General features: G+C 44.7%; 2 protein-coding genes across 4 annotated transcripts in view; one reads left to right on the top strand and one right to left on the bottom strand.

Annotated features, from left to right (window-relative positions):
• LOC119401689 (PH and SEC7 domain-containing protein) overlaps positions 1 to 6,993 on the bottom strand; it is a 279,260-nt gene extending 272,267 nt beyond the window's left edge. Inside the window, exons 1-2 of one of the 2 annotated variants that reach the window (XM_037668613.2) lie at positions 6,807 to 6,993; positions 4,014 to 4,118 (exon numbers count right to left, since the gene is read on the bottom strand). In XM_037668613.2, coding sequence (XP_037524541.1) covers positions 4,014 to 4,118; positions 6,807 to 6,953 — 252 coding nt within the window. In that variant the 5' untranslated portion in view covers positions 6,954 to 6,993. The remainder of the gene's footprint in view (positions 1 to 4,013; positions 4,119 to 6,806) is intronic. The other variant, XM_037668620.2, reaches the window with a different exon arrangement.
• Positions 6,994 to 7,262: 269 nt separating this feature from the next.
• LOC119401677 (bifunctional methylenetetrahydrofolate dehydrogenase/cyclohydrolase, mitochondrial) overlaps positions 7,263 to 17,755 on the top strand; it is a 39,979-nt gene continuing 29,486 nt past the window's right edge. The window contains exons 1-4 of one of the 2 annotated variants that reach the window (XM_037668604.2): positions 7,263 to 7,453; positions 7,523 to 7,719; positions 11,334 to 11,609; positions 14,926 to 15,021. In XM_037668604.2, coding sequence (XP_037524532.1) covers positions 7,374 to 7,453; positions 7,523 to 7,719; positions 11,334 to 11,609; positions 14,926 to 15,021 — 649 coding nt within the window. In that variant the 5' untranslated portion in view covers positions 7,263 to 7,373. The remainder of the gene's footprint in view (positions 7,454 to 7,522; positions 7,720 to 11,333; positions 11,610 to 14,925; positions 15,022 to 17,755) is intronic. The other variant, XM_049417548.1, reaches the window with a different exon arrangement.

The following is a 17,755-nucleotide window of genomic DNA, read 5'->3' as shown; positions in this document are numbered from 1 at the left end:
GCACCTGCCCACCGCCTACTGCCCTCCGTCCAGCACGATTCTCGACGAAACAGCGTATTTGCGTGCTAAATGGAGCAGAACGAGTCTAAGGAGGGCCCTGGGTCACATCTCATGCCGTGCGTGCAGGCCACCGCTGCCCGTCATAACAGCGCACGTCGCCCCCCACGTCCGTCCGGCCAAAAGGAACGGCTCAATTAGGGACTGACGCAGCGCGCTACACAGGATGACGGCAGAATAGATTAGACTTATCCCACGGCAAGAGATGCTCGCCAAGCTAGGGGCGGTGTCCTGCTGTGGTGCCCGCGAAGTGGCACTGGCAGGCGCAATGAAGGGCCCAGCCCGATATGCATATTTTCACTCACGCTTATCTTGCACTGTCAAGTCAGTAATTTTTACGTATTTCCGCGCGTAGTTGCCCCACTGTGATGACTGACTGGCGCATCGAAAAAGGCGACACTGGAGGAAAACGGGAGAGGAGACAAGTACAGGCATCGACTTTTCTTGACTCCAGATTTCACTCTCGCACTTTTTTTCCTTTTTTTTTTTAATGCCTCGTAGCGCGTCTAGCCACACCCCGATGCAATCGAGATAGTCACGAAAAGGAGGTCCGCAAAGCACTACCAGCACAAGCACGCGTTAAATTTCTGGACGGGATGATGATTGACTGATCATTAGTCACTTTATTAGAACAAAAAAATAAAAGAAATGCGGTCCTCGCGCTTCGCCGTCCGATATAGCCAGCCACAGTTAGGGCGTATATGTTGCAATTTCTCTCCGCAACAAGAATTTTTCTTTAATTTCGTAAGAATATGTGGAAACTTAAAGCAGTCACTCTTAATGTAACAATTCCCCAAAACTTTCTGCTGTTGTCTTGACGAAGACAAGTCCACCTCTAGACACTCTGGCTCCAGCAACATTCACCGGTCACGTTTATTTAATATATATATATATATATATATATATCCAGAAAGCAAGCTTCGCGGTTGAGGGAAATCTCTTATCGGACAGGGGCATCAAGCCTGGCACCACCATCTACCAATCGAAAAACAGAACGTTTCCACTATAGTCGGATACAACTTTAGAAGTCCGCGGCATTACCTCCTCAAAGGCGGATGCACGCAAGCCTGCCCCAATGAGCGCGCACTCCAGACTGACATCATGAGCCGGTGACACCGCCTTCGGAGAACACTGCCGAAAGCATGAGCGGTACTATTTCTTTAGTCGGGGAGGCGATCGGCTGCCGCGCTTCGGTCATCTGGGCGAGGCCTCTCCTGCCTTCTTAAGTTGTATACGACTATATAGTTCGCTTGCTTCGTTTAACGCTTATTTTTTCAGTCCATGTTAACGGTCTGCTTTCGCTGGAGTAAAACGCGCTAAATACAATGCAAACAATGGCTTCACACTAGACTCCGACTGTAAAACGGGTAAGCTTAAATAGTGCTTCGTTCAGTTTGTAGAAGGAGCAAATGATATGCATTCTGTCCGATCGCGTTCGTGGGCGTTCGTGGGCGTTCGTGGGCGTTCGTGGAGCCGCTGCCGCCAAGTTCATAATTAATCGAGAACTCGAAGCGATTCAAGAAGAGAAGGAAGTATCGAACGCTTGGTTCCTGCGCTATCCGCCCTGGGTATAAACACAAGCAGTATGGGATATGCGCATGCGCAGCGTCGTTTAAGCTACTCATTGGGCACACGCTAACCTGGTTGAGCCTGCTATTTTAAGAACTCACTATTCTCAAACAGGAGAATACGAGCAAATCCGCAAAATGAAGTTTTACAAAAAAGAAAAAATTAGCATTTTCCAGAAGTGCACAGCACTAGGTTAAAAAGTAAAATCATTAAAGCTCAATTTTGCCCCCCCCCCCCTCTCTCTCTGCTGCTTTCATAGTGATGTCAACTTTCATGAAAGGAGTTGACTATTACAAAATAATACAACTGCGCGAAAAAAAGAAAACAGAAGGCATGAAAGGGTGAGGCCAATGAATACAGACTGTCAAGAACTTCGATATATGCACCGTTATACGCGTATCATAGCCCATGAGAAGAAGAAAAAAACTCACGGCAATCGAACAACGAAATCAACAATCAAGCGATGAATGAATCAAGCTAAGTGATTGATGCCCAAAATAAATGCAGGCTATTTCTTTTCGTAATGTATGAATTGTGGTAATGCAGATGCACGAAGTGTTTTCTGCTGTCACTAAAGCCATCCCTCTATGCGACAAAAGCAACACTAACGAAACCGTACAAGTTCTAATCTGTAGACAAAAAATGGTAATATTTCATAAAAGCTCACCTCGGGATAACTCTTGATAATGTAGCAAGCTAGATGTGAATCGAAACACACTAGGTAAATATCGTACGCTTATCAGCGCTAACCACGCGAACGCTCTAATTCCCTTAACTGGGTCCATTTCCTGTGTTTTCGTTGTCAGCACTCCTTGCTAGATGCCCGAAGTCGTCCCCTTCACCCCGTCAAATGCTCGGTTGGGTCACAGGTCGTTAGAACTTGACTAACTTCAAGATATCGGCAGCAGTGAGGCTAAAGTTGACAGACACACAATTCATGATTGTCAGCATCGGGTAGCATATATTATGGTGAAATACAACGTATGTTGTTGCATACACTTGGCGCTTAGGCCAGCACCACAAAACCAATAAACCAACCAACCTTCAATAAACTTTCAGTTACGAGTGTGCGCCTGTGTTGTCGGTCTCCTCTGTGTGTCCCTGTTTTATTTTGCGCCTCCCCTTCTTTACTCTCAAGATGAACCACAAGACCATCGCCTTAAAAAGGTCCTGAACCACCTCTAGCGCTTGGCGAAAAAACACATACAGCGGAAAGCAGATACTGCTGTGAACAGTTCAGCCAAATCTTGCAGTCGTGTGTGGCAAGGAACGTTTACAAGCGGATCGCGAAGTTGCCACTTTCTCCAGCGCGCTCGCTTCATACAGAGACCCATCCTCCCTCTCTTCGGTGGGCGGGGCGCCAGCTGATGTCATACAGCAGACTGCTGCTGTTTGGCCGATAAGCGATAAGTGACATAAACCGATAGAGCCGTTTGGATATCAGATGCGACTCTTACCACGGGGTGCCGTCACATGCCAGCGCCGCGCTTTATATTGCAGTAGCACATGCCACGTGCCGGCGTCGCGCTCTTATACAGAGTAGCAACACTAGCGCGCACCGGAATCCCAACAGGAGAGAGCCATCTTGCTCACGACGCGCGCTGACGTAGCTTCTTTCATCCGTATTAACCCCCCCCCCACCCCACCCCCCCAGCTTCCAGCGCGCTCGTCGGGACGAAAGAAGGGAGAGAGCGCTCAAAGCGTGCGATAAATCCCTGTAACCTGCAACTCCGCTCGTTCTAGACTGATTCAAAAAATCTTTGCGGCGATCGAATCGTGAGGCAGTAAACTCCGATACTGAGGTCATTCAGTGATTACACGGAAAAGTGATTCAGGAGCCCTTGCGTACGCTGAAGCGTCCTTGTAGTCAGAATCGAGAACTATTAGTCACGTTTGCTTCCACTAGTATTACACAAGTCAAAACTGCTGAGGTTAACATCTCGCATGTTGGGTAGCCTGCAATAGCCGCTTGCCTCAGAAACTAGAGTAGTTTTTCCGCAGTGGGTATCTTTAAATAGTCTCGAGGAGCGATGCCGACATGCGCGACAAAGAAGGTGCCTGCGCCATCTTATGTAAATACACTCTGACATATTTCTAACTTATAGATATCGGCAACCAAATGATGTGCTCTTAAGTACTCCCCACTCTCCCCCCCCCTTCAATTTGTGTCTCTTTTAGCTGAATATTCCTGTTTCAATGAAGGCGCTGGCGCTGCTGTCGCAGCTTTCTCGTTTTCTGCACATACTGTTACGAGCCGTTTGTACATGAGCGGCGTCAATGGAGACATACTTTGCAGCGCGAAGGAGACGAAGAAGTGAACATTGCGCGAACTGATAATCAGACAATGTTATGAAGCCTTGTATATATTGCGATGTACACATTTCTACCTTCCTTGCGTGCTCACAGTCCTCGTAACAATATATGCAAGTATCGGTTTCTTCATATGGCTCTGACTGCACGGAACCGCGAGAGTTGCGCACCATGTAGCTTATCTGAAACACAAAAGGTTATACTACTTGACCTAAAACAAATGAAGCGTGCCACCAGAGCATTCTATAGACTCCCCTGTTACATCTTCTCCTCCAACTTGTTTTATTCACTTCTGCAAAGCGATCTGGAAGGCATCTCAATCGTGAGTCAGAAGTACATGATACTGCTGCGATCAGAACGAATAGCAAGAAAAGAAAAATTTAGAATCACAAAAAAGCAAGAAAAAAAGCGAGTACCATCAAGCGAACTATATAAGTTGCGACCGCTCATATATTTAGTCGGCTAAAGGTGCAGGGAGTTCCACTATACTCGAGGTCACTCACTGCACAACCTTTACAAAATGGAAATTACGTTCTGCTTTACCAGACACCGCAAAGTTTCTGCGATTCGAAATAGTTTCTGACCGATAATTACAGCATTTGTACGCTAAATATGAAAACGACGCGCAAACGAAAGCGATTAACTGATGTCACTCGGCCTCCACCTTCGAGTTTTCGTTGATCTCAGCGCCGCCTTGCTCGTATACAGCATAGTTCGCATATAATGAAAAATAAAAAAAATCCGATCATAACGTTATAACCGGTTGTCGTTAAACCACAACATGCTTTAAGAGAACACTGCATGCATGTTTAAAACACATTTCAGATTTCCATATGCGAATTTAGCAGGAACCACGCCCTTCGGTGAGTAAGGCACTAAATCGGGCTGTGTTTCAGGCGTTGACAGTGCGAAGGAGGGTTGAAATAAGTGTTATTGGCGCTAAATCGCGCTATGTAGCGCACAGGCGCTTCATATACGTTCCTTGAAGCCGCATAATACCGTTTACCGAACAGGCGGGCGCGCTACCTCCTGCAACGACGCAAGCCCAAATAAGCACCGTCTCCTCCGAATAATTTGACTATATTTTATGACATTTTCACAACCAACGGTTTTTTTCGATCGGCTTCGAGTCCGAAATGCCTTTATGTTCGTATTTCAATGTGTGATATTTTGTATTGAGTTGCGAACGCTGACAATGCGTAAGTGGCTGAGCGTTGCAGGCGGTGCGATTAGTCGCTTTCCGCATTGCGATTAGTCAAGTGCCGGTGCTGAAGTACACAGGGTTAAATTTTACAAAATAGAGACTTAAGAATCTATTACAAAATTGCGCAGGTGGATCGCTTTAAGTGTATTATGACACGTAGGCTCCTTGCCTGCTGCACGTAAGAAGCGCTGTCATTCTCCTTTAGAATTCTTCTTTTCAACGTTTCTTCGTGTTCAGAACAACAGCAAAGTCACGCGAAGTGGAGCCCTTGCAGGCGGCCCCCAAGCTAAGCCGTCTTAACGGCCACGATGCCCTTGAAATGCACGCATACACAGACACAATAAACACGACGTTCACCCTCACGACTCATGTAGCTCGCAAACCGCCCACGAAAGACTTGGACAGCCAACTGGCAAAATGCTGAGCAGAGGGAAACTCTCCTCAGCTCAGAAGATGTGCTCTCATTTCCGCGGTACCACTGCGCGCTGAGGGAACTAAAGGTGGGGGGCAGTTTCTGGCGCAATTAAAGTTGCCTGCCATAAAGTTTCACACGCCGATGTCCTTGCCAGGCTGATTCATCTTTACAACGTCCGCGATTCTGTGCACAGCTATAAAGCGAAATGAAGATCCGCAAGTGAACTTGCCTCGCCGTCCAGAACTTCAAAACGTCGTAAGCGATCGCGTTCCAATTTTTAACTAGTTTAAACGCCCCCGTCTCCGCGATCCTGATAGTGCGCGAACAACATAAGCGTTGCAACTCGATGTCTAAAGAGCCTGCCGAAAGGCACAGCGGCGCTTATTTGATCGAAGTGACGAGCGGTGTTGCGCAGCCCCAGACGCTATCGAGCGTGGAATGTTACGCCGCGGTTACTCATCGCTGGCCGGCAATCGCTCTGACTGTCGTTGTGCAGAAGATACTAAATTAGAAGGTGACCCTCTGAAACGACCCTATATCTGTGCTATCTTTCTTGCGCGCACTTTCTGAACATTCCTGTCGGGTGTATTCACAGTGTGACAGCGAATGGGGCTTTTCCCAACGCTCCGCGACCGTTGACGATCTTGGATATCTCTTCGGTTATCGTAGTTATGTAACTACAAAACGGGGTTATTTGAGAGAAAAGTTGCTGAATGAATCAATACCCGTCTGCTATATTGTGCCCTGGACAAGGTAGACCGGCTCCGTAATCGAAAGACTTGTCACTCGACGAAACAAAAAGACAAACAAGCCGGTCTTGAAACAATGAAAGTAAGTGTTCTTCTCAATGGTAAATGAACACTGGCAGAAACACAGCTCCCAAGCACACACGTGACTCTCGCTTTGGGGGCAAGTGCACGCAGCTGGCCCCACACGGCGTTTAAGCACCCCCAGAGCGACTGTCATCTAGCTGCTCACCACCCTCCTTTGGAGAAGGGTCCGAAAGCGCAAGCAACGCCCATGCACTGGATCACCGAGTTCCTGGGAGGGAAGTCGGCGTTCACAGCTGCTACAGTTCGCGTAAAACACAAACTCGGCAGAGTTACAAACTGCCTCACTCGCGAAATTCGCGCTGCGCTGCCGCTGGGAGATGCGAAGCATCATCCAAGGAGCGCGCAGTCGGAAGCCGCTGATGTCGGAAGAAACCAAAACTTGAAGCAGCGGGCGCCGGCGGCGGCTGCGGGAACTTACCTGACCGCTGAAGGCCGCCGGTGAGTTGTCGGCCACATCGTAGATGACGGGGGGAAGTCCCAGTCCAGAACCACCAAAAACCGAGATTCCAAATCCGAATGATTCACTTCTCTTTAGCTGGACACTCCGCAACTCTCGGTCGTCCATTATCCAGAGCCATGTGCCTATGCTGCCCCCGCAAGGCAGATGTCTGCATCTGCCAACAGCCGGAGCTTAGAGCAACGCTGACGACTGCCGCGCACCTCCACTTGTGTTCGCTTTATTCACTAGCCTTGTCAGCTCACTCTTCAAAAGTCTGCATTTTTATACCATGCATAAACATAAATTACCTTGTTATGAGTTGTTGGTATTATAGTATTCGCAACCTTAACGTGCATTATTTTTTTCACGTAAACCCATATTCTCAGGGACGTCATCGCTATCGCTAGCAGGCCGTTGTCACGGTAACCAAGCAAGCTTCAAAATGGACGCTCTTAATATGGCTATTTGCGCTGGGAACCGAACAATTTCCTTCATGTAGCGTGCTTTGTGCCGTTACCTCGTAAATTCTTGCACTTGATATCAAATATGCATTCACTTAAGGCACTACGCTTTATGCGATTCGCTCGCAACTGCTCTGGATCGGCACACAAGGCGACACCGCTTGAGTATGTGTCGATTTCGTTTGTCGACAGTGTAGTGTAGTGAACGTTGTTACAACCGTCGTGTTCTTTCAGGTTACACGCATCGAGAACGGCCGAGGTCATCGACGGGAAGAGCATTGCTCGTGAAATTGAAGGTGAAATTCGAGCCGCAATTGATAAAATTTTTACTAGAGGTGGTCGGAGGCCTCAGTTGACCGCTGTGTTAGTTGGCGACAACGAAGGAAGTTCAGTCTATGTGAAGAACAAGATCAAAGCCGCAAAGAGAACAGGTGTGTCATTGTCATTTACAATCGCTATCATATTTGTAATTTGCATATTGCGAAACCGGAAACTATCAGTGAGCTGGGCTCACTGAGCTATTGTGATAACGGATTCGCTGGGGTCTTGGAACACTATTTTGCTGTAAACGGTATTTTGATAAGGACCTAGTGGCCTTACAGAAATTCTAGTTAGTGCATAATATAACCAGCCAATTACTTTTTGACTGATCGTGTAATATGCAAGATGACACTAAATTACTCGCCGTTACCTTCAAGGCGTGCCGTAGTACATGTGTTTAGACCAGCTTTCCAGGTGCTTGCACTGTGCAGTCGCAATCTTTTTGAGAGTGAACACAGGAGCGCGTGGCTTTCTGTACTACCAGTGCCGTTGCGACGCATCGCAGTACATGCGCGCATGCCCGAGGAGGGTAGCTTTCCTTCGCGCGCATCACGTCACCGGAGTGCTCGTGTGTCGTCTGCTAGCTGTTTTTCGGCCTCGGTGGTACTAACATTTGTATGCTCTCAGTTCAAACGGTGTGCTTCTTATGCTTGACGTGTCACCTAGTTTTGGCACTCTTTTTTCTCCTGTGCTCTTGTAGTCGTACAACGAACAGGCAGATAAACACAAACATTCGAACTATTACTTGGTGCACGTCTCACAAAAAAAAATTTACGTTTAAGGAAGTACTATCAGTAAACTTGAAGTTGTATAAGTATTTTGTCATGTCTCCCTGTGCAACAGAAAAAAAAACACTGCTGCCATTCTAAGGGCAGTGACGAGTACAGCGCTGGCACAAAAATATGATGCACCCGACGATTCTCTGTCTTTGCGAACGGCTCCTGGGCTCGTCCTCAGTCACCGCATAAACGCGGTGTTGCACCATGGCTGCTTTTATGTATAATCCCATATATATTCACAAATGTTCACGCCGGCCAGAGGAGCACAGTGATCCTACAGTTTTCTTTGTGCTCTTTCACAACTTTTACAGTGTGTACCGGTGCCAGGTTATGCTGGAACACAAAATGTGCGTCCGAAAAAGTGCCTGGCTATAGGTCAATGAAGGAAGAAATGATCTTGAGAACGCAATTACATCGAAGTTTCAATGAAGTTTATTCGTGCATCGTGTGGAACGTAAATGCAAGCCCAGCGTTGTTACCGCTTTGAAGCACACGGCTTCCTTAATGCAGTACGCATGCAGCAGACGCGTGCTTGTCTGACGCAATGCGCGCGAAGGTGAAATTCTCGCACGCCGGACGCACTGCGCATGAGCAATGCTTCTCGCTGCCGCCGCTTAACTGCGCTGGGAGCTCTGAAAGCCACGTGCTCCTGTGTTCACCCTCAAAAAGATTGCGACTGTACATCTTTTGGACTGTCACTGCTTTTGCAATACACTTCATTGTGCAGCTCGATGCATACTTCATTGTGAAGCTCACAAACAAAGTATGCACCGCGTCCCGCAGTGTAGCATGCGTTTCAAGCAAAGGCTTGCAGAAATGGCAGATGTATCCCCTTCCGCCGCTTGTCTGAGTTTCTACTCCTCCGCTTAACGTGCTATCGCTAGTACCATTGCTTTTTTTTTTTTTTCAAATTACATGCACCACCTCATATTCATTCTAATCTTAAGTGTTCTGTATTTCATTATTGATGCATTTAGTTTTGCTTTTATCCTCTCATTATCTTGGTGGATGCTTGCATAGGTCTTTCCTTCATTGATGTATACACCTAGGTAATCATAAGGCTTCACTTCAGGAATGACTTGCTGTTGGATCGGTATCGCATCAGTACTCCCCTCTTCATTAAAAATCATAGTTCCTGATTTCCTTGTGCTAAAATTGAAGCCAACATGGCATCATTGCTACACGTGTTTGCCAATTCCTGTAACTGCCTGGCATTGTCCGCTGGCACACAATGTGTTAGCACACCATCTGTTGGTTTATCTGGGAGAGAGCTTGTGTTTCTCTGGGCTGATTTTTTAAAATCATGACCAGTGGCGTAGCAAGGGGGGCACACCGGGCCCATGCCACCCCCACCCCCCCCGAAATTTATTTTCCCATGGAATACAGAGCACAAGATGACACTCGACCCCACTTATCTGCCCAGACCCAATGTCGGATCAAGGAGGTACCCCCCCCCCCCCAAAAAAAAAAAAAAAATTCTGCCTACACCACTGATCATGGCTGTGTGACATGCACACTTACTGTCAATTCATACATGTTTATAGGTCTGCACTGCTTTAAAGAAGCATTCGTTGAAACTTACCATTGGTGTTGCCTTACCTCCTCTGTCCCAGTCTTAAATTTGCTTTGTCATTATGTACCAACCAGCCCAAGCTCCTCTCCTGTAGCTGGACAGCTACAGCACTGTTGCACATATTTCCTTATTTTTGTTTTCACCATTTTATTTAGAATAAACAACCAATAATTACTACTGCCATGGTGCCGTGTTGCAACTTATATTGAAGGTATATATTGTGTTATGTACAGTACTCACGAAATGAAGCAGGACGATCAGGCCCGTAGCCAGGGGGCAGGGCCCTAGGGGTCCAGCCCCCCCCCCCCCCCGAAATTTTTGGTGAAGTAGGTGTTTTTACCAAAAATAAATGATAAAAATAGGCGTTTTTCTCAAATAGTCGAGGTTTTCACTATGTGCCCCCCCCCCTGAAAAAAATTCCTGGCTACGGGCCTGGGACAATTTAGGGTTAAGTAATGCCCATACTTTCGTATCCACCATCTTCAGTTTGAGTCATATCGGCGTAATTTCAACTCGAACGCATAGATCAGAGCCAGCATTACCTTTAGAGACCAGATTCATTGCGACATGACATGGTTATCTCGAGCAATTGCGAATACCAGTTGTTATACTAAAAAATTTTTTGTCTCACTTAAACCCGTCAGTACTGTACCTGTCTCATGAAAGTAAAATGGATGCAATTAAACACTACCTTCAATTTATGATCTTTAACCTGCTTCATGCTCAACAAGTGAAACTGCATTACACTTAATGTGTATTTCAGTGTGGTTACTATAAAAGACAACATAGATAATGAATAATTTTATATAAACTAATGAAATCATGGCTTGTTAGTGTAATTATGGAGACTAGACCTAATAAAGTAAAAAAAATCTGGACCCAATAATTTCGTGACGGTGCTCTTTTAAATTGAAAGTTGGATACTTAGCTTGATGAGTTGCTTGCATTGGGCTTATGAAAGAAAAACATACCCAAATGACCTGCTTAAGTTGTTCAAATCACAGTTGAATGTTAATTATTTTGCTTATATGAGAATATTAGAAGTGTTGATAGATTTGAAGGGAGAAACTTGTCTGAATTTATAGCAGTAATAAATTTCATGCATTTGCTATGAAATGCTCTAGTACAGGAGAATCCTGACTGGCACAGTGAGGATAGAACGATACTAAATAACTAAAATGTCACATTATATTGGTATTTAATGCATATGTTGACTACATATTGGTAGTTAGGGAAGCCACCAAACACTTGAATAGTATCCTATCACTAGCTGCAAGCAGTTGCATAATAATTGAGCTTTCTTGGTAAACAGCATAAGAGCACAAGCGGGCAACACTTCATTGTTTTTCCTCTGTCCTTTTTTTTTATCCAGGAATAGCAGCTGATTGCATACACCTCCCTTCTTCAACTACACAAGCAGCACTGCTTGAAATTGTTCAGAGACTGAATAATTCTGACAGTGTAGATGGCATTCTTGTCCAACTACCACTTCCATCTCACATCGAAGAAAGCGTCATATGTAATTCAGTACTGCCATCCAAGGATGTGGATGGTTTTCATGCTCTTCAAATGGGACGACTGTGCCTAAACATGGCTTCCCTTGCTCCTTGTACTCCGCTGGCTATAGTTGAGATACTTCAACGCATTGGTAAGCATTTGTTAACAGATTGAAATAAATGTTTGTTGCAGTGTATCGATGAGCTTTTCTTAGCTAGTTCACAATGTGCTATAAGGTGAACCAACTTTAGTTTATGTGCTCCTACATTGAATTTTTTTTCTCCCTATTGAATGACAGAGATCATTTCTTCGTGAAAAAGTACGCCACGAACGAAGGTTCAAATATCATATTTATTTCTCAGCATTGTTTAAGTAGATTCTTATTGCATTATAATGTATGCTTGGAATTGCTGCCATCCCATTAATGCTAATAGCTGTTGAGTTTGTCTCTCCTTAGTACAAACAAGTTCATTAACTCTGTAGTTTCAAGTGTGGAGGCTGAAAAAAAAAAATGCCCGTGTGATACTCGTAAAAGCATTGTACCGGAAAAAAAATCTCGAAAAGCAGTACTGTTCATAATGCACTGTAGCTAGCGTTTAAGATGTTGGCATTTTTTAAAATGTTCTTGATGCTGGTTTTATGCTTAAACCATACCATTTCAAATTGTCGTTTTGTTGCTGTAACAGTGTTTCAGATGGACACTTTTTTTATCAAGATGCAGCGGGTAATGTCACGTCTAATCACATGTAATGACCTGAAGAGCACTAATTCCACGTTGTCATTCCTTCTGGCCTGAAATATAGAGTGTTAGCTTGTTAGAAAGAAATATTCCTGATATTTTGCATTTTACGACTTGAATAAAGTATCTTTAGACTCTTGACAAGCTTGCGCCTTACTTCAAGGAGCCTGTTACTGAGATAACAACCATCTCGTCTGTATTTCAGCTAAGTTGTTATTTCAATTAAATTACCTAACTGCAGAAGAAAGAAATATCCACAGCTTTAAACCACCTTTCAAAAGAGTGCATAATGCTCGCGCCAGTTTAAAAATATTGAAGCGTGCTGAAAATTCGTTTACTTTCTTGTGTAAATTACATGAAACGTTTCTTATGCGTACAGAGGAGTTCTAAATTTTTTTACTAAATATCTGTTCAAAAGTCAGCTAGTCCAGAATGACAAGAACCTTGCGTAGTGTACAAAAAAATTCCAGATTCATTGTGAAAAGTGTTGCAGGAGTCATGTCGTTCACTGAATAAATAACAAAAGTGTTGTTATTGCTAAGGGACCAGCCATGGTAGTTTAGCATCTAAAGTTTCACGCTAGCTGCTAAGCTTGCCACAGGGACTGCATTTTGATGAGGCCAGAATGTGTAAATACATCTGTACTTAGGTTTAGGTGCGTGTTAAGTAACATTAGGTGGTCCAAATTAAAGGGGTCATGAAGCACCCCTTAGGCTTGTTGAAAAAACACATCCTGCAGAAAGCTGACACGGCTATGAACTGCTTAGCCAAATATTGCAGTCATGCGAGCCGAGTGAAAAGCTACAAGCATAGCGCGAATTTGCTGTTTTCTCAGGTGCTCTCTTTTCAAACAGAGGCCGGTTCTCACTCCCATCGGTGGGTGGGGTGCCTGTCAGTTGCAGCGTACGGATCAGATCCGCTTTTTGCCACAGGGTGCCGCCACTTGCTGGCACCGCGCTCCTCAGTCTGCTAACTTTACACGGTAGCCACACTCTCACATGTGAATCACGGCAGAAGAGCGATTGCGTTTCATGACGCGCGCTGACGTAACGTCTTTCCCCCGTGCCATCCCTCCCTGTGTACCTTCCAGTGTGCTCGTCGGGACGAGAAAAGAGAGAATGCACTGAGAGCGTGCGCCAAACCCCCGTAACTCCGCTCATTCTTGACGGATTCGAGAAATTTTTGTGGCAATCGATTCGGGAGGCAGTAAACTCCTATACTGAGGTGTGAAATTATGACAAGATCATTAGATTGTGGGGGGAGGGGGGAAAACACATGCACCTTGCATAATATTCCATTTCTTTGCTTCAACTGGAGTAATTCAACAGCAAATAATAGCATCAAGGAAGATTATGATTTATAGAGTCAATCGGGAAAACTTCACCTCAAGCCACCTCCTGAATTGCAATGATGTCAACGGACGCCTTGGAGGTATACGTTGAACCCTCATTGAAAAGGACAGTCTGGCAGTGGGGAGCGGGGTTAAGTCGGCCCCACGGGAGGGATTGGCTATGACCACTGAACCTTTCCTTGCGGGTGCGCCATTACTTGTGAGGGTTTTTAATACAGTGGCATTGACAGGTATGTCAAATACTAGAGCTGTGCGAATTCAAACATTAAAGTGTGAGTGCGAATCGAATCGAATATTTTTCTAATATTTCTCGAATATTTTTTGAATACTTCGAAGCGAAATTGCAGAAAAAAAGTTAGAGAGGGTTCCTAAGTATATTTTTATGAGATAGCAACATGAAAGTGTTTCTTTTCGCTAGGTTGATGAAAGACTGGCGGGGTGGTGTTTCATAGTTGTCTTATCAAGAATGAGGCAATGTATAGGCCGAATTCTATTTATGTACATGATTTGGTGCAACCAAAGTGTTGCCGACAACACTTTACACGTGATGGGCAGAGATGCCATTTCCTCAGCCTCTCTTCCTCAACTTCTGTGGAAGCCCAAATGATGTGGCGGACAAGGGTGTGCTCCCTTCAAGTCCGGTGTTGCAAATCTGCCTCCCAGACGTCGATATATAAGAACATCTGAAATTTTGGATGCTAAAAACTTCGGCGTCCGATTTTTCGGACTTTTTTCCGAAATGTCAGGCCCAAAACAGCATTAATGAGCCCCCAACTCTGCCACATCTTTCATCTCCATGTTGGAACCAGCATTTTCTTGAGTTAATACATTTGCGGCCGTAGCGGAGCTTGAAAGGCAGCTTTGCCGCAAATCGGGGGTCTGATGAGGTGAAGCATATTGAATATCTAGGGACCACTTCCAATCGGACGTTGACTGTCTCTTGGCAAAGTTCGACCGTAACGGAGCTTGAGAGGCAGCTTTGCCGCAATATCGGGGTGTGATGAGGTGAAGCATATTGAAAATCTGGGGACCACTTTCAATCGGACCTTGACTGTGTCTTGGCAATAATCGACCGTAACGGAGCTTGAAAAGCAGCTTTGGCGCAGTACGAGAGTGTAATGAGGTGAAGCATATTAAAAATCTGAAGGGGTCACTTTCAATCGGACGTTGACTGTATTTGTTTTTGGGAAGTTCGAATAGTTCGAATAGTAAAATTCCAGTGCGAATCGAATAGCAAGCACTATTCGAAAAATATTCGAAATTTCGAATATTCGCACACCCCTATCAAATACTGAAAGTTGTGCTATTGTCAGCTATCTAGTAATCTGTTTTATTTTATATATTTTGTGCTACTAATTCCCTTTTTTTTTCTTACAGACATGAGCACTTATGGCAAGCATGTACTAGTATGTGGGCGTTCAACAATAGTCGGACTACCTCTATCCATTATGCTTGGCTCATCAAGAGACTATGGTAAGTACCCGACTTTAATGACCGCAGCACACATACATCTGATATTTTAGGTTGACTTCCTGGTGGCTTTGTCAAAGCTGCATATCTGCCGCTTGATGACAGATGTCACTACGCCAGGTAGCACCAGTGCTTTGCATCTGCTTAGTTTTTACTGCATCTTGTTTGAACATGAACAGGCTGTAAAATTTGTACTAATACGTAAAGATTAGGGGTGCTTGAATACCAAAATATCCAAATCAAACAAACACGAATCCTAGAGGAAAATGGCCTTTGAGTATTACGTCAAGTTCTGAATATTTTTTGTTTGTAAACAACACGATATGTAAAGGTCATGGGCAGTCTATTTGATAAAAAAAGAAAAGGCTTATTTGCATCATTTGATGTGTTTGATTGCATTCAAAGTTATACATCCAGACAACAGAGGCAGCTGTATTTCCTTGTAATATATAGTACATTATCAGGACGTTATCACAGGACCTGAAGCAATTACAGTAGTGAAACATGATAATATTATGGGTGCTCTTTTTGTCTAGTGTATACTTGAACTCATTGTCATCTTTTTTCCCACTGTCATTTTCGGCCAGTCTTGTATGACTTCTCTGGAGTGAAAAGGGTTGCATCAGCTAATGGAGTTATAAGTTGTGGAGACTGCCTTGGTTTTTATGTCCTCTTGCTCTCTCGGTCCCCATGGAGCTCCGTTCCAGCTGCCATTTGCACTTGCAAACTGCAGTGATGGCAGAAAACAACAATGCCGCTGTTCATTCTGCCACTCCTTTTCGAACAGCTGGACCTACTTGGACCATGAACAGTAGGGAACAAGATCCTCAAAATTTTCCTAGCCTCTGAAGTGAAGAAGTCTAGTGTTAAATGTTTTTTACCTCACTGAAGTTGCCAACATGTGGTTCCTCCACCATGAAATGGAGTTTCCCGACTACTCGGCTTTCACTCATAAACAGGGCATCCACCATTTGAGTACTTAATTTGTTTTTTTAGCCGCATGCCTAATTTTCTACATCTTCCACATTATGCAAGTCTGCTGCCTCCTTTACGCAGCACTGAGGCTGACAGGACAGCTGGCCACAACACACGCCGAGTACACTACCCTTCACCTGTGTAGCATTGCACCTAGAGCAACAGCACAAGCACATAGCATTAGTCCAATTAAACTTCATGCGTACACTACACAGCAAAGAACAGCAGCGTAGGTCTTTGCACAAACTTACTGATAGTATGCTCTGTTCATGGCTGTGATTGTGCTGAATTGCACTACTTTTTATCTTTAGTGTTGAAAAATGCAGCTCGCCAGAATCAGTGTTGCCAATCAATTTTTGTAAAATACCCTCCATTACGGTCAAAATTACCCTATTTACCCTACACAATTTTTTATTACCCTTCATTTTACCCTGCACCTAAAAATAACACAATGTAATAATAACAAGGTATAGACTATACTTCACTGTACGACATGCAGACATATGGTGGCGCTGAAGTCAGTAGTGACTTCAGCTGTTTGAAAATTAGTTTCGAAGAGAGACTGAGGAACATGAAAGACAGCAGAAGGGATGAGAAAGCGTTCCGGTATTTCTATGGGAAGAGCGTTAACTCACAGTTGATAAAAAGAACTACAAGGCTCATCAGCAAGTATACGGCTGGCAGTGTAAGCGATACGGTAACAAAGAGCGTTAAGCGAAAAGTCAGAGAGGTGTAAAATATTCATTGGATAGCACCGATGGAAAAAAAGCCAGCTCTGAGTAACTACTGAAATGGTAAGACTAAATAAGCAAGGATACATTTTATGATAATTCAAGCGGAAGCGCTTAGCTGTTTGAAGTGAGGTCGGGTTGCCTTAGAGCGCATAGCTATAAAGCGAGATTCAGTAAAGAAGAAAATGCACATGCATGGGGAAGGTAAGCAAGTGACAGAGCATGTTTTGATTCAAAGCGAAGACATACACTCGGACGTTTGTTGGGGCACTAGCCTGCATGAAGCCTTGGGTTTTAGGGATAACATTGGAAAGGTTAAAAGGTCGGCATTAGAAATAAGTTAGAGACGATTGGAGGATGGGCTGTGACTTTGAAAGGTTTTTTTTATCTGAAGAGAACCCTAATTCAGCTAGACAAGATTAGGCCGAAATATAATAATAATTGTTTGGGATATGGCGTCGAGAAGCCGTTGAAGAACTCGATACCGTCGAGGGGATTAAAAGAGGGCTTTATTTGACACTGAGTGAGGCCATTCAGACCCTGCTAGTAGTCCTATGTCCCCGTTTTTCCTCGTGCTCACTGGTACTTCTTTGTCCTCTTCTGTCGGCTCGCTGGTGCTCGCGATGGAAACAACATTCCCGGCCGCGCAAATGAAGTTAATTACAGAGTTCCAGCAGGTATAGCTTTTGTATGGGCCTTGTCACAGTCAGACCTCCTTGCTTTTTAACCTTGCACAAACGGACATGCCCATTTGAACTTCTAAAAACCTGAAGGATTCTTGCAAGTTTCCACAGTTGTCTAGGTGACGCCTCGGAATGTACGATAACGATGTCACCTTCCTTTAAGTCCGTGGCTCGTTGATTGCATGCGAAAATGTGCAGACCTGAGCTGCAGCAAATATTCTGTCCGCCATCGCTTCCAAAAATTCTCGGTTAGAAGCCTTCTGTAGGCATGTCGACGAATGACATCCGATCGTCTCGAGTTGGCGTCAACGTCGACCGTGTCATATGGCATAGCAGTTAGTCGACGTC

This window comes from Rhipicephalus sanguineus, chromosome 1, assembly GCF_013339695.2.
Source record: "Rhipicephalus sanguineus isolate Rsan-2018 chromosome 1, BIME_Rsan_1.4, whole genome shotgun sequence".
In the NCBI taxonomy this organism is placed as follows: Eukaryota; Metazoa; Arthropoda; class Arachnida; order Ixodida; family Ixodidae; genus Rhipicephalus; species Rhipicephalus sanguineus.
Note: the sequence above shows the minus strand (reverse complement) of the source record. Positions and strands in the feature narration are given on the sequence as shown.